Source organism: Dreissena polymorpha, chromosome 1 (assembly GCF_020536995.1).
Source record: "Dreissena polymorpha isolate Duluth1 chromosome 1, UMN_Dpol_1.0, whole genome shotgun sequence".
NCBI classification, from domain to species: domain Eukaryota; kingdom Metazoa; phylum Mollusca; class Bivalvia; order Myida; family Dreissenidae; genus Dreissena; species Dreissena polymorpha.
This window is the reverse complement of record NC_068355.1, coordinates 49,017,794-49,031,760: the sequence shown is the minus strand read 5'-3', so window position 1 is coordinate 49,031,760 and position 13,967 is coordinate 49,017,794. Positions and strand designations below refer to the sequence as shown.

At 36.0% G+C, this 13,967-nt stretch overlaps 1 protein-coding gene across 5 annotated transcripts in view; it reads right to left on the bottom strand.

The window, feature by feature from the left end:
• Nucleotides 1-6,584: 6,584 nt before the first annotated feature.
• LOC127879848 (cilia- and flagella-associated protein 100-like) overlaps nt 6,585-13,967 on the bottom strand; it is a 33,016-nt gene continuing 25,633 nt past the window's right edge. For 3 of the 5 annotated variants that reach the window (XM_052426920.1, XM_052426912.1, XM_052426932.1), the window contains 4 exons: nt 12,973-13,026; nt 10,001-10,097; nt 7,158-7,277; nt 6,585-6,817 (listed from right to left, as the gene is read on the bottom strand). In XM_052426920.1, coding sequence (XP_052282880.1) covers nt 6,701-6,817; nt 7,158-7,277; nt 10,001-10,097; nt 12,973-13,026 — 388 coding nt within the window. In that variant the 3' untranslated portion in view covers nt 6,585-6,700. Of the gene's footprint in view, nt 6,818-7,157; nt 7,278-10,000; nt 10,098-12,972; nt 13,027-13,967 lie in introns of those variants that run through there. The other 2 variants (XM_052426927.1, XR_008049297.1) reach the window with 2 other exon arrangements.

The window sequence follows — 13,967 nt, the reverse complement described above, 5'->3', positions numbered from 1 at the left end:
TCTAGATGATGTCTAGGCCAAGTTCGAACATGGGTCATGGCAGGTAAAAAACTAGGTCACTAGGTCACTTAGTGCGTTTTAAACATTGAGCATGGTGTCCGCTCTCTAATTAAAGTAGTTTTCATCAGAGCTTCACCAAACTTGGTCAGAAGTTGTATCTACGGTAGATGATGTCTAGGCCAAGTTCGAACATGGGTCATGGCAGGTCAAAAACTAGGTCACGGGGTCACTTAGTGCGTTTTAAACATTAAGCATGGTGTCCGCTCTCTTATTCAAGTAGTTTTCATCAGATCTTCACCAAACTTGGTCAGAAGTTGTATCTAGATGATGTCCAGATCAAGTGTGGATATGGGTTATGCCGGACCAAAAACTAGGTCATTGGGTCATTTAGTGCGTTTTAAACATTCAGCATGTTGTCTGCTCTCTAATTCAAGTAGTTTTCATCCAATAGCTTAACCAATCTTGGTCAGAAGTTTTATGATCTCTACGCCAAGTTTGAATATGGCCCATGCAGAGCAAAAAACTAGGTCACAGAGTCACTTAGTGCGTTATTTAACATTCAGCATGATGTCCGCTCTCTAATTCAAGTAGTTTTCATCCGATCATCACCATACTTGATCAGAAGTTGTTTCTAGATGATGTGTAGGTCAAGTTCGAATATGGGCCATGCCGGGTCAAAAACTAGGTCATTGGGTCACTAAGTGCGTTTTAAACATTGAGCATGTTGTGGGCTGTGTTTTGGGAAGACAACATGCAAAATATTCTGTGTCAATGCAGCATGTGGGGGTATTCGTCACGTCTGTGACAAAGCTCTAGTTTCCATCAGACCTTCTGTCCATTAATTTGTCCATACAAGATTCAATCTATATGATACATTTCATCTCAATTCAATAATGCTTTATACAAAGCTTTGATTCTGGCATGGATGATGTCTTTTAACACTATCAACACACCTCCATAAAGTTACCTCATTCTGACATTAACGTTGACACCTATATTTGGAATAAGACTTCTTATTCAGAAATCTAAAATCTTGGTTCTTCCAAAATATGTTTTGTCTAACATCACTACAGCTTGCTACAAAGCTTTGATATTTGAATGGATAATAACCTTGAACGCCATTAACACACCTGCATCAACTGACCTCATTTTGACTTTGACCTACTTTTGGACTTCAACTATTTCAGAAGGTCTAAGTTAATGATTTGCCAAAAATAGTGCGTTTTGTCTTACATCAATACCTCTTGCTACAAAATTTTGACCCTTATGTGGATGTGATCTATGAACTCTCTATAAACAGCCACCTGACCTGACCTCATGTTGACCTTTACATTGACTTACTCTTGGACTAATTCAGAAATTCTTTGTAAACGCATAATGAATTTTTTAACAGCAACTTATTCAGAAGTTGAACATTCTCAATTAAGCCAAAATGTACAGTTTGCTTTACATTCATCCTCAGGTGCAATATAAGAGTTATGTTATTAATGATTTTGGCTACATACTTTATTGAAAGTTAGAGTTTATGTATTATTAACAAACTCAAATTATAATTGAGCAGTTATCAATGTTACTGTTGATGAATGATCAGATATGTATCATTATTATAAACTGATACACTGTCATGCTAATTATCCCCTGCCAGAGGCGGAGGGATATTGTTTTGGCGCTGTCCGTCTTTCCATCCGTCCGGCACTTTTGTGTCCGGAGCCATATCTTGGAAGTGCTTGGGCGGATTATTGAAACTTGGTAAGGGTATATACCGGTATATGGATAAGAGGATGATGCCTGCCAAATGGCATTGTAAACCATCTGTTAATAATGGAGTTATGGCCCTTTGTATTTTGAAAAATGCTTTGTGTCCGGAGCCATATCTTGGAAGTGCTTTGGGGGATTTCATTGAAACTTGATATGATTATTATATGGATAAGAGGATGATGCACGCCAAATGGCATTGAACACAATCGGATAATAACAGAGTTATGGCCCTTTGTATCTTGAAAAAATGCTTTTTTGAGTTTCAAATATAACACTTTTGTGTCCAGCAGCATATTTGCGGGGGATATCAATTCAATAAATTTGCTTGTTTGATATTATTTTTGTCATACTAATTTGATATCACTGTCGTGCTAAGTTAATATCAAAACATACATTTGGACTGTTGAAACATAATAATTATACTTTCATTTTGCAAAGAGTACATTTTGTCCTTAACAGGACATTTTGTTATTAATGTTATATATTTATATTGTTAATCAATGTAATTTGTCAACAATCAAATAACGCTGGTCACAGCAACATTGTCACTCTAAGCGTTGTTTCATGCTTTTGGTCTGCACTTAGTGGCAAACATTAAATAACGAGCTGTCCATATTTTCAACGTTTCTGACCTCTGAAATATGTATACGGATAAGTGCACATATATGCAGGTGGTCATTGAGTTAAGGTGATCATTAAGCAGGGTGTTGGTTTATTAAGCAGGTTGTTTATGTATGCAAATCAATAATAATACTGATGATATTCTTTCTGAACAAGATGCACTTGAATATATATTTTTAGCTCCATGAGCACATGGTGAGCTTTTGTGATCGCCTTTTGTCCGTCGTTCGTTGTGCGGCGTCAACATTTGCCTTGTTAACTCTCTAGAGGCCACATTTATTGTCCAATCTTCATGAAATGTGGTCAGAAGATTGGTCTCAATGATATCTTGGACGAGTTTGAAAATGGTTACGTTTGCCTGAAAAAATGGCTGCCAAGGGGCGGGGCACTTTTCCTTATATGGCTATAGTAAAATCTTGTTAACACTCTAGAGGCCACATTTATTGTCTGATCTTCATGAAACTTGGTCAGAAGATTCATCCCAATAATATCTTGGACGAGTTCGAAAATGATGCCGGTTGGTTGAAAAACATGGCCACCAGGGGGTGGGGCATTTTTCCTTATATGGCTATAGTAAAACCTTGTTAACACCCTAGGTGCCACATTAATTTTCCGATCTTCATGAAACTTGCTCAGAAGATTTGTCCCAATGATATCTTGGATGAGTTCAAAAATGGTAACCTTTGCTTGAAAAACATGGCTGCCAAGGGGCGGGGCATTTTTCCTTATATGGCTATAGTAAAATCTTGTTAACACTCGAGGAGCCACATTTAGTGTCCAACCTCATGAAACTTGGTCAGAAGATTCATCCCAATAATATCTTGGACGAGTTCAAAAATGATGCCGGTTTGTGGAAAAACATGGCCACCAGGGGGCGGGGCATTTTTCCTTATATGGCTTTAGTAAAACCTTGTTAACACTCTAGAGGCCACATTTTTTTCCGATCTTCATGAAAATGGTTAGAAGATTTGTCCAAATGGTATCTTGGATGAGTTCGAATTTTTTTTTTTTTTTTTTTAAAACATGGCCACCAGGGGGCGGGGCATTTTTCCTTATAAGGTTATATATTGTATATGGCTTTTGTAAAACCTTGTTAACATTCTCGAGGCCACATTTATTGTCCAATCTTCATGAAATATGTTCAGAAGATTTGTCTTATTGATATCTTGGATGAGTTCGAAAATTATTACGTTTGCTTGAAAAACATGGCCGCCAAGGGGCGGGGAATTTTTCCTTATATGGCTATAGTAAAATCTTGTTAACACTCTAGAGGCCACATTTATAGTCCGATCTTCATGAAACTCAGACAGAAGATTCATTCCAATAATGTCTTGGACGAGTTCAAAAATGATGCCGGTTGGTTGAAAAACAAGGCCACCATGGGGCGGGGCTTTTTTCTTATATGGCTATTGTAAAACTTTGTTAACACTCTAGAGGTCACATTTATTTTCCGATCATCATGAAACTTGGTCAGAAGATTTGTCCCAATAATATCTTGGATGAGTTCGAAAATGGTTTTGGTTGCTTTAGAAACATGGCCACCACAGGCAGGGCATTTTTCCTTATATGGCTATATATGGTTATAGTAAAACCTTGTAAACACTCTGTCCAATCTTCATGAAATTTGGTCAGAAGATTGATGGCAATGATATATTTGGATGATTTCAAAAGAATTATGTTTGCTTGAAAAACATGGCTTCCAAAGGGCGGGGCATTATTCCTTATATGGCTATAGTAAAATCTTGTTAACACTCTAGAGGTCGCATTTACTGTTTGATCTTCATGAAACTTGGTCAGAAGATTCATCCCGATATCTTAGACGAGTTCAAAAATGATGCTGGGTGGTTGAAAAACATGGCTGCCAGGGGGCGGGGCATTTTTCCTGATATGGCTATAGTAAAATCTTGTTAACACTCTAGAGGCTACATTTATTTTTCGATCTTCATGAAACTTGGTCAGAAGATTTGTCCCAAAAATATCTTGTTATCTCAGGTGAGTGACTTTCAGGCCCTCTTGTTTGATATTGCCATGTGGACAAAATGCTACAGTCTAAATTCCTCATACAGTACATTGGCCCAGATGTTTAAGTGACATGCTGTTGATTTTCCTGAATATAGTCAGCAAACATAAAAAAAATGCAAAATGTGTACGGGTATGTGTAAAAGCATGTGACAGTTGGAACTTTATTTCCTCAGGAATCAATGTCAATAGGAATAAGACTTCATAAAAACCGGTACGTATTTTTTTATGGGTTAATGTTTTATCAAGAATGCACACAACAGTGTCTCAGCCCAGCCTGGTCCATTCTGCCCCTACGTCAGATTCAAGAAGGCCAGACGTCTGATTCAAGCAGGAGAGATGTCTTATAAGCATAAGTATGTACTGAGTAAATGGTAACCAGCTTACCAAGGAAACATGCAAGTTGTGCAAAAGATGGCTTAAATATGCGTGAAATACTGAGGAATACTGCCAAAAATTATCCAAATTCATTTAAGTAAACTGGAATTTCCCATGCATACTTGTATCAGCATGTCAGAATCGTATGCAGACCATTACAATTCTTGCAAAATCCTCTACCATTAGACTTTGTGGACACCTAGATGATGAAAAACTCAGAAAGCAGATTACAATTACTCTTGCAAATACAAGTTCTGTTTAACCTTATCCCCCACCCTGTAAGTAAACTACTTACTTTAATTTATATTTAGTTTAAACCTATTTATGTTTAGCTCAATTGCATTTATAGTACTTGCTACTTATTTAAAATGCTCTCAAGTCCATTTCCTGGGCTTTTGTGTCTTTGGGGGTGATCTAAAGAACGCTCCCACATTGGGGATCGAACACATTTCCTCCTGGTCGCTAGGCAAACACCATTTCCATTTCACCACAGCGACTGTTTTATATAATTTATTAACAAGCCAAGCACCATGTCTTCATAGATTTGTTTTGCCCTTTCATGTTTCCAAAAATATTAATTGACCTCTCAAATGTTTTAATGCAACTTTCATATAGGGTATTTCAATACTTTTATTATACATGTATTTAAATAAGCATGTAATGCATTATCATGATTGAAAGTAATCAGTAACATACATAAACTGCAATATTCATAACAAGAATAAAAACTTTCCTGCGTTAAATAAATACAAAATGGCAGTATATATGTACACATTATACAACATAAAATCAGACCTAACATGACTTGTGTACTGAAGTGATCAAAACTTTTTTTATCAACACTAAATGCATAAAAGGCAAAACGTACATGTACATTCCCTATGCTCTGGATAAACACATTGTAGTTGACATGAACATAAATATATAGAACTCTTTCCATCCATTATTTGATAAAAAGTGCAGAAACAAAAGAACCAAAGTGAAAGTGATGAAATTATGTGAAGGCAATTGACCTTATGTAAAATACAAAAACATGAGATTGAGACTTCTGAACAGTCAGTCTAATTAAATCTTGTGTATTATAAGCACCAGATGAACGATATTCATTAAAAAAACACTAACCAGGTAATGAAATATACAATGCTGACTTTTGATTCCAAAGTGAAACATATATGAGCAGGGCTCGGGGGAATAGCGGACTTCATAAATTTGCATAAAGAATAATCCCAGATTAGATTAATCGGAGATGTTTCTTTCCACATGAATTTTTGCTTAGAACCAGTGTAGACTGCACAAGCTAATCTGGGACGACGCTTGTGCACGAGCATTAAATCTGGTTTTCCCTGAGACAAGCACAAATACATTGTTTTCCATGTGGTTTCAGTATACCAGAATGTTAACAATGACTGCAAATTTTTCTTCATATTTAAACAAATGTTATACCTCAACTCATGCCTGACTTGGTCTGTATGTGGACATGTACTACAGAATAAAGAAAGATGCTTTGTTTCAACATCACATCATACTGAGTATTTCTTGGGTTCCTGACATCCTTTCATACACCAAACTGAAGGTTATTGGTAATTTTCTATAGGTGACATCTATGCAAGTCAATAGATTAATAAAGTGTGTCATGTAATTCCCTTTAAAAAGCAACTATGTAAGTAAAAATAAGTATGTAAACTAAACTGAAAATATTCTTTCTGAATTTTCGAAAATTCATATTTTGTGAAATAAATTACCTTGCAGTACCTTTTTTTTAAAGAAAGAAACTTACCACGAATTGAAAAAAGCAACAAAAAACAGAATAAAAACATGCATCCCTTTTTATGAATTTCAAAACCAAAGAGGAACATAAGGACAGAAAATCTGAAAGTTATGTCTCTCGGTACAAATATTGTCCTATATTTTGCGGAAATGTCTGCTACCAAGTGAAGAAGTACGCGAGCTCCTCCTCCTCCTTGTTCTGCTGGTCGTTTCTGTCGTCCTCCTTCTTTTTGTGACGCGGTGGCTCTGAACGGAACACCAACTTCCTGCCAGTCTGAGCGAGAGAGAGAGATGTGATGAGGAATGAAGGGAAATAAAACTCATAAAGTTAGTGTCTGAGCATTATATACTAGAAGAGATTAAAAATGAAACTTAACCCTTTCAGTGCTGGAACCGAATTTTGAAGGCCTTTGCAAACAGTTTGGATCCAGATGAGACGCCACAGAATGTGGTATCTCATCAGGATCCAAACTGTTTGCTATTCTGATAGTATTCTTTGGAAAAAAAATCGAAGAAAATGCTAATTTTAGAAATTGAGCAGACAACATTTTAGCAGAAGACAAATTTCCCAGCATGCAAATGGTTAAGCAAGCAAGCACTATCATACAATGTACCTGTTTTTTTGGTTCTGCCTTAGCCCTCTCGAGAGCCTTGCGAACTCTTTCTTCCTGATGTAGCCTCTGCTGCTCAATCTTCTCCTCTCGCAGCTTCAGACGACGCTCCTTCTCCTTAGCCTGCGCACACATTTACACAAAGAGAAGCTCAGTTTCTAAATATAATTATTCATTATTATTCTTGTGACGTTAATTTATATTGGGTACACCCATCCACAAATTTAAAATCCATACAAATAATTATTCCATATGTTTATTTTTGAAGACCACATAGGCAAAGTCACAAAGGCATTATTATCTTACATTATCAACATACTGCATAGTTGTTGCAATCCAAATAATTACCAAGAGTCAGAGCTCCAGATAAGGGTTGTATTTTCGTAATTACGATATATTTTCAAGTCTGTTACTTATTTATTTTAAAATCTTGTCGTACCATTAAGAATTACAAAATCAAGTTACGAATATTATTTTTACATCGGTTTGTATTAATTTTTATTGAGTTCTTTTCGCGTATTAAAGATCTTCGGTGCTTATATAAAATGGTTATCGGGTTTGTTTAACAATGCGCATTTTTTGCAATAAAAGCGGCGAGTCCAGTCTATCTGTCAAAAAACAATGGCGGCACCCAGAGAGCGTCCTAAAAAACTGCAAAGTTGCAAAAACACGCTTTTAACATATTGTATGCAAAGTGTGCCGAAGTTGAATATTAAGAAAGATATTATAGAAATTATCTTATACGATGTTGTACGTTCAGTGGCCGAAACAGTCGGAAAAGCTAAAAAACGCAACACGACGGGTCCAAACTTAAAAAAAAAACATTGAACGAGTGTTAGGGACAATGCCCGTGGCCAATCGTTGAAAAGATTGAAGTGAAGACCCGTTTTAATTGTGAAATATGTAAAAATTCATCGAAGGCATGCAATCTAAGCACAGTTTGGGCATATGAAGGTATTTGAAAAATAAAATTGTATAATACTGAATAGATACTGTTGAACTCGTTTAAATTAAGTTGCTAGTATGTTTATTATGATTTTTTGCATGAAAAAAAACATTATTATGCCCCCCTTCGAAGAAGAGGGGGTATATTGCTTTGCTCATGTCGGTCGGTCGGTCTGTCTGTCGGTCGGTCTGTCGGTCGGTCCGTCCACCAGGTGGTTGTCAGATGATAACTCAAGAACGCTTGGGCCTAGGATCATGAAACTTCATCATGACTCACAGATGACCCCTATTCATTTTGAGGTCACTAGGTCAAAGGTCAAGGTCACGGTGACCAGAAATAGTAAAATGGTTTTTGAATGATAACTCAAGAACGCATACGCCTAGGATCATGAAACCTTATGGGTAGATTGATCATGACTTGCAGATTACCCCTATTGATTTTGAGGTCACTAGGTCAAAGGTCAAGGTCACGGTGACCCGAAATAGTAAAATGGTTTCCGGATGATAACTCAAGAACGCATACGCCTAGGATCATGAAACTTCATGGGTAGATTGATCATGACTCGCAGATGACCCCTATTGATTTTGAGGTCACTAGGTCAAAGGTCAAGGTCACGGTGACCCGAAATAGTAAAATGGTTTTCGGATAACTCAAGAACGCATACGCCTAGGATCATGAAACTTCATAGGTAGATTGATCATGACTTGCAGATGACCCCTATTGATTTTGAGGTCACAAGGTAAAAGGTCATGGTCACGGTGACCCGAAATAGTAAAATGATTTTCGGATGATAACTCAAGAACGCTTTTGCCTAGGATTATGACACTTCATAGGTACATTGATCGTGGCCCGCAGATGACCCCTATTGATTTTCAGGTCACTAGGTCAAAGGTCAAGGTCACAGTGACAAAAATCGTATTCACACAACGGCTGCCACTACAACGGACAGCCCATATGGGGGGGCAAGCATGTTTTACAAACAGCCCTTGTTATTTATTTTTAGGTCATTTAGAAAAGTTAAGAATTATTTTCCAAAACTTAGTAGTAACGTTAAGAATAAAATTTCAGAGTTAAGAATTATTTTTGAAAATCTGGTAGTAACGTTAAGAATTATACAAAACCTTATCTGGAGCTCTGAAGAGTGACTTAAACTGTGTACTAAGCTGACACTTGACGTTTCCTTTAAAATGCAAGCATAATTTTACTAAGTATATTAGTAAGGATAAGCACCAGTGTGCGCGCCGTGTTTTTAGAGATGTTGTATTTTTGTAGCAGGTTTCGGTATAAGGAGAACATATACTGGTTTGCTATATGAGCTAACTTTTATAGCCACGTGGTAGAGTGTCTGCCTGATTTGGAACCGGGAGGTCCCGGGTTCAATCCTCATTGTGATTGGGGGATTTTTCTGGCTGGGTTACATTTTTATCAGCCAGTACATGGCAGATCGAAATAATAAATGACTAGGTGCTATCAACACCTGATTCAAAGTGTTTATGTGCTTTAATAAGGGAGAAATAAAAACATTGATTTGTATTGATTTGTGCATTTCATTTCACATGACAGGGCTTATATGTTGAGTTGAGAGGAACTGTGATCAGGACCCTAGTTATTCATCATTTTCATCAAGTCAAGAACAGCAAGATAATGAACATCCTCAATGAAGGAATAAAAATGTGCTGAGATCCTTGGCTATGTAACAAATAAAGGGTAGCTCTAAGAAAGTTTAAAGCAAAATCAAAGCTGGATGTCACCTTTCATCAACTGTTGTGGTTTATGTGTGTATAATTTGTTATATGGATGATTGTATCTGTTAAAATTTAAGTCAAGTTTGTCCCTCTTTTCTATTCTGTTCAAAGATTATGAATTCTATCAAACAAAAGCATGCAGCATAGTGACCGACCTTTTCTGCTGCCTCAACCTTGTCTTGTGGCATTGTCTCAATTTGCTCGAAGAGTTCCTCGAGGCGGTTCTCAATGTTGGTCAACATCTGCAGCGTGCTGGTAGAACACACATATATCATGCAGCATGGTGGAACAGTGGGTACTGCCCATCAGCCATGCACAGAAATATTGGGCGATGGTTTTTCCAAAGTCAAAAGAGACGTGATGTTGTTGTTGGTATAAGAGATTGAAAAGCCAGATAATATATTATTTACTTTGTCAGTATTAAACAAGCAAATTCTTTGATTTGATATCCCGCGCCAAAATGCTTCTGGACACTCATACCAAGTTTCAATGAAATCCGCCAAAGCACTTCCAAGATATGGCTCTGGACACACAAAAAAGCATTTTTCATACCAAGGGCCATTACTCTGTTATTATCAGATGGTGTACAATGCCATTTGGTGTGCATCATTCTATTATCCATGTATATACTCATACCAAGTTTCAATGAAATCCGCCAAAGCACTTCCAAGATATGGCTCCGGACAGAAAGACAGACTGATGGAAGGCCAGACGGACAACACCAAAACAATATCCCTCCGCCTATGGCGGGGGATAATAAGTGTAATATTTGTTTAAAATCAATTGTAAAGATATTTGTTATTACCTTGGAGGTTGCTTAGTCAACATAACATTTTAGAAGAAGAGCTAAATCAGATGCGATGCAGACGTATACCTTAAGCCCCGAAAACATGTGACACATGTTTAAAACAATACATGTTCACATGAAATTAATTATGTTACAAAATTACAGCGGAATTTATATTTAAATATTGCAGTCTGGAAAAGTGCCCTTAAAATACCACATTTGGTATGAAATATAGTAACAAACTCAGACACCAAACATGCAATATTTCAGTTATTAATGAACCGGTTTTAACTGGTTAGAACAGTCTGCAGTCTGTAAAGATAAAAACAACATTTAGCAACTGGTGTTAATTCATTGATTTGTTTGTTTGAAATACCTAAAACAAAAAAATAACAAAAATGTAATTAAAATAAATATATACTTCAGATGTTAGTAAACAGTTTTTATTGTAGTTGACCAATCTGTTTTGAATCAATGAATTCACACAGAAAAACAACAAAAATACAACAAAAATACAACAGAAACGTTTTAACCATCTATGTAACATAAGGGCCATATATCTCTGATTTGCTCATCTGAATACACATTGTTGTACTAAAGTGATCTAAGCTTGGAGATTTTTCACTTTGTATATATAAGATGACCATGTGACCCTTGGACAAGGCCAAGTGTAATCATGATTTGACATGATTTGAAGAAACTTGGTACAGGACCATTATGCAATATTTCATTCAAATCCCAAACCTTTGGGCCTTATGGTTTAACTTTTTACTACAAGGGAAACAATAAAGCTTCAGGGCTGGGCAAATTTTGACCCAAGGTACCTGATTTGAACAAGCTTAGCAAAGGACCCATAAACCATGTTTACATGTCAAAAACGAAAACTATATAGACCTCATTGCAGTTTCTGAGAAAATTTTGCTTGATAAATATTTTCAACCCCATGGGCACAACTTAAACAGAGTATGGAGAGGACCGCTATACAATGTAAAGTACCAAATATTAAACCTCTGAGCATTGCAGTTTCAAACAAGATTTTGAAGTATCCATTTTGAAAAAAAATCTATTTTTAGTCCCTGTGGCCTACTCATGCAGTGGATCAGAACAATTTGAACAACTTTGAAAGATGGTCAAATAATGTTCATTCCCACGCAGTTTCATGAAAAATGACCAAACGGTTTAATAAATGTAGTTGAAAGTAAATTATTGACAAAGGCGGTAAATGGCAATAGACCCGAAATAACTGCTCACCATATCAGCTCACCATGAGAATTTCAGACAGGCTCCTACATGAAAGCCACTAGTATATATATCTGAGACACCAAGCATGGAGGTCATGGGTACAGATAGCAGGAATATACATGGGAATTTTCAATAGTTATACATATAATGTGGGAATAAAACAATAGTTATGATTGAAAGCTCAAAAATTCCATTTACGTAGAAGTTGAAAAGTCAAAACATAGAACTTAAAGGTTCACGTCGCATAAAGCAAATCTAACTGGGTTGTTCATAGACTAATCAGGCACTTACATGATGGGTTAAGGATCAAATCTGGTTCACCTTTTCAAGGTCATCTACTGATCTTAACCTTGACACAAAAAGGTCAAGGTCATTATGTGACAATATTCTAATATTCCAGACTCAGTGAGGCCATCTAAGCAGAAGCATATTTAATATTTTGGCAGGCATCTCAGAGCAAGCTGAAACAGCAAGCTATGGCAAGCAGCTGTGGTCTACATAGGTGGGCGGCTAAGTGCAAGCCTTAACAACAAGCTATGGCATTAGCAGCTATGGTTGTCTATATAATTCTAAGGCATTTTTTGAAAACTATATCGAAAGAATACTACATAACTAGCTTTCTGCTGTGATACTAGCACAAGAATAGGAACTATTTTGACTTGAAAACCTTATTAGCAATTATATAAGCTGTACAAGTAAACGTGCTTGGTGAAGTGAGGAATCGACAGCAAAGTGTGTTGATAAGCGGCATGTGACGGAGGGGTTCTATGGATGCTATTAAACTTTTGCCCTCTAGCAAATGAAGAATCTGGTCAAAACACTTATCTGTGAGTAGTTTTAAATGGCAAACATAGTGAACAGTTTTACTATATCTGTTTACCCTGCCAGATCCACCTTGTCTTCAGTCATATTGAAAGCGCTTTTTACATCAAATATCAGGGTAATATTTATTCTAAATCAAATGGAATAAGTAAAGGGTATTTGAAACATTTCCTAGTAAAGCATTTACACAATTTTATTGACAAGCAAACACAAGAAAATGGTAAGTAACAGTAATTTAAGTAAAATTGGAAACATGGAACCAAAATTTTATATTACTTAAACAAAACAATTTCCCAGTCTTCCGCAGAGGACATTGTGGTTCCTGTAAGACTACAAACCATTAACCAATATAAATCAATAATAAACATTGTTAGGTATCTGTACAACTCCATCTAGACAGTCGTGCATGATTTATGTTCAAAACGTGGGATGAGTCACTCTCATTTTTGTCCTTGGCCGGTATTCCCCAAGACATTCTTACACTTGAGAATAAAGATAAGCCTTTGATTAAAGAAAAAACACTTCTGACTTTGAATATTAACAGGCTACTTCTGGTGCTTATTATGTCAGTATCAGTTTTATAAATAAATAAATATGTAATTATAGGTGGTTAAAAGCAAGTTTGACTAAAAATTAATGGAATTACTGGATATTTTAATTTAAGGAACATTTTTAAATTATTTGTCTTAAGTCTAAGAATTGTTTGGTGAATACAGCCAGGAATGATACATTAGCTGTTATCAAAACAAAAATCTTGCTGAAAAGCCTTTTCAATGATATATGCCTGGGATAAAATTAATTAAGTTGAAATAAATGTGTTAAAACTGCATTTCGACAATTAGAAAAAAATATTTATTGTAGATTGCACCAATGAAACATTAGATTTTTTATATCAGCACACAGGCATATAATGAATTGACAAGTTATATAACACTAAACAAAAATAGCATTTGAAAAGTCCTATACATTCATAGGAAACTTGGCATTTAAACTAAATCTCGTATGATTACCGTAAGAAGGAACATTAGGTTTTCATGCTGCTGCTTTTTACTTATTATCAAATATGGTTAACCATTACCTAATTAAAAGAAGTGTATTTATTTTAAAAGCTATACAGCCAAACATACACATTTGATATTTTTCAAATACTATTTAGTCTTTAGTAGCAGAATAGATAAGCAATGTTATTGAATAATTAGTAACAAATACATGTTATGCAAACAATGCAAAATATTAATAGAAAGTACAAAGTTATAATGCACACATATCAA